This window comes from Rhea americana, unplaced genomic scaffold (genome assembly GCF_003343005.1).
Source record: "Rhea americana isolate MKP2758 unplaced genomic scaffold, rheAme1 scaffold_164, whole genome shotgun sequence".
NCBI classification, from domain to species: Eukaryota; Metazoa; Chordata; class Aves; order Rheiformes; family Rheidae; genus Rhea; species Rhea americana.
In genome coordinates, this window is record NW_028185750.1 from 1,624,196 (window position 1) to 1,626,942 (window position 2,747).

At 67.6% G+C, this 2,747-nt stretch overlaps 1 protein-coding gene across 1 annotated transcript; it reads right to left on the reverse strand.

Annotated features, from left to right (window-relative positions):
• Positions 1–20: 20 nt before the first annotated feature.
• LOC146598383 (uncharacterized) lies at positions 21–2,747 on the reverse strand. Its single transcript, XM_085300514.1, has 3 exons — positions 2,743–2,747; positions 2,387–2,639; positions 21–1,252 (listed from the first exon to the last, which is right to left on the reverse strand). Exons 1-3 carry the CDS (start codon positions 2,745–2,747, stop codon positions 395–397), a joined length of 1,116 nt encoding a protein of 371 aa, XP_085156640.1. The 3' UTR covers positions 21–394.

The window sequence follows — 2,747 nt, forward strand, 5'->3', positions numbered from 1 at the left end:
GGGGCGCTCCGCCGGCGGAGAGGGGACGCGGAGCCCAATTCTGCCTGCCGATCTGCCCGCAGAAATCCACTTAAAAAAGATGAAGGAGCATGCAAATGTGTGGCGCCTCCTTGCTTGTGCCTTTAATCAAGGTAAATTGACTCTAGTTCCTCCAGGCCCCCCGAAAATACACACAGTGCGCTCCGCACCACAGCAGAGCTGGAACTCCCAGCGCGCCGTGCACATTCACACACGCAGCCCGCTGCCTTCCCCGGGGCTTTCTGGCGCTGCTCTGAGCAGCTCAGACAGTCCATGTGATCCAGCTTTCTCAGCAATTTTCCTACCCAAAAGCTGCCGTGAAGGGAACAGCGCAGAGATAGCATCAGGCTGCCTATATCAAAGAGACCCTGCTTAATTAAAATACCGGTTTGGTGCTCGTCGCCTTGCACGCGGCACGGCCTCCGCCGCGGTCTGCCGGCCGCTCCCCCGGGATGGCGCGGGGGTTCCCGGGGCTCCCGGGCCCTTTGACAGGCCGCACCGCCACCAAGCGCGGCGGCCCCGGTCCCCGGGCCACCCACCGCCCGCCCGGCGCCTCCGCGGGCTCGCTGCGCTGCCGCAGGGCCCGGCCAGGCCGCGGCGAGGGGCGGCTCCGAGGCGCGGGGAGGCACCGCGCGGCTCGCCGCGATCGTTTCTTCGCTACTGAACAACAGCCCAATAATTTATTGTTATTGTTATTAGTAACTACACTTTGCAACTCGCTTACATTTGTCCTTCCGAGGGAGGGAGAGCGCGGGCTGAACCATTCATCGCCGAGCGCGCCCGACGGCAGCTCTCCCGCGCGGCGCCRGGTGCGGAACCGCTGCCGCACGCCGACCCGGCCCGGCCCGCCGGGCGCTGCGGCGACCGCCGGCGTGCTGCGGCTGCAGCGGGCAACGGCGCGGGGGAGGGCACCGACGGGCGGGCGATGCCGCGGAATCTCAGTCGGAGAGCGCGGGGCTGCAGAGCCCGTCGGGGACAGAGCCGCCGCGCGGAGCGCAGGGCCAGGCTGCGCGGGGCTCCTGCAGCGAGGCAGCCGATCTCGGTCGCCGTCGCTGTGCCCGGGCCAGACCGGCCCTCTCCCCTCCGAGGGCAGGTCGCGGCGCTCTGAGCCGGGTCCCGGGGCCGCGCCCGCGGCCGTCGCGAGCTGGTCCCCGAGCAGCGCTTGTTTCGCTTCGGCCGCTGGCGAATGGGAGCAGCCGCGGCCTTTGCGGAGGAGCCGAGTCACAGAATCGAGCTGTGGATGGAGGAAAAACAGGACAAACTGAGCCGGTGCCCCCGACGGCTGCACGCCAGAGCGCGGGCGCGGATCCGCAGCGCAGGCAGGGACGGCGACGGGGACGGGAGCGGGCAGCCGCGGCGCCCGGGGCCGGGTGCATGGGGGGCGGGAGGCTGCCCCGCGGGACAGCACCCCTGCTGCGCCCAGCCCTGCTGTCCTCCGGAGCCGCGGCGCCCCCCGGTCCCGGCCCCGTCGGCGACTCTGCCGAGAGTCCCCGCGCTCCCGGGCGCTGTTCGCCCCGCCTGACCCCGGCGCGGTCCCAGTGCGGCCCCGGTGCGCCCGTGGCGCCCCGGCCGTGCCGCTGCGCGCCGGCCGGGGCTGCGCGCCTGCACCCAGGGGAGCGCACGCTGCATCCAGTGGAGTGCACCCTGCATTCAGGGGAGTGCACACTGCACCTAGCGGGGCTGCACTCACTGCACCCAGAGGATTGCATACTGCATCCAGCGGAGTGTGCACGGTATCCAGGCGAGCACGAACTGCATTCAGAGGAGCGCACACTGCACCCAGCGGGGCTGCAGGCACTGCACCCAGGGGAACACACGCTGCCCACCCAGGCTGCACGCGCTGCGCCCAGGAGAGAAAACACCGCATCCAGGGGAGCGCGCACTGTGCATAGGGGAGCTCACACCGCACCCAGCGGGTCGCCACACTTTGCACCCGGGGGAGCGTACACTGCTCCCCGCAGGGATAAAACACCCCGACGCTGCATGCACTACAATCAGGAGAGCACACGAGGCACCCAGCGGAGATGCACACTGCGCACACCTGAATTTGCTTGCACTACCACGCACGGCAGGGATACACACACTGCACTCAGGGAGCGAACACCGCACCCCGCGGGGCTGCAGACGCACATCCGCTGCACCCAGCAGGCGTGCACACACCGAATTCAGAGGGCCACAGGCTGCACATCCTGCACGCAGGGGGACTGGACGTATGTACCCCGAGGAGTGCACACACTGCACACAGTAAGGGTTGCATGCATGCACCCAGCCGGGAATGCACCCGCATGAGCAGAGACAGGGTTCACACGCATGCACACAGTCGGAGATGCACACATCCGTACACCCAGAACTGGGACTTCACGCTTACGCGCAGGAAGCGAGGAGTTTCTCTCTTTTCTCTTTCGAGCAAATCGGGGCCGCTCGTTGTCCCGAGCGTCCGCACACACACGGAGTGGGACAATTCTGCCACGCACACCTCTGCAATCCCACAGAGGGGGGGGGTCTCAGAGCCGAGCCCCCGCCGTGCTCCCCGGTCCTCCTGGCACACGATGCACGGACAGCAAGCCGGACACACCGACACGGACAACGGACCGGGGCGCCTCTCCCGTGCACAGCCGCTCCTTCATCCTCAGCAAGAGGCTCTATGCGAACACACATCACACAACTTCACCAGCCGTGAAAGCTCCTTAGGCGGATTCAAGTGTGTATTATTTGTGCCGCTACTTCAT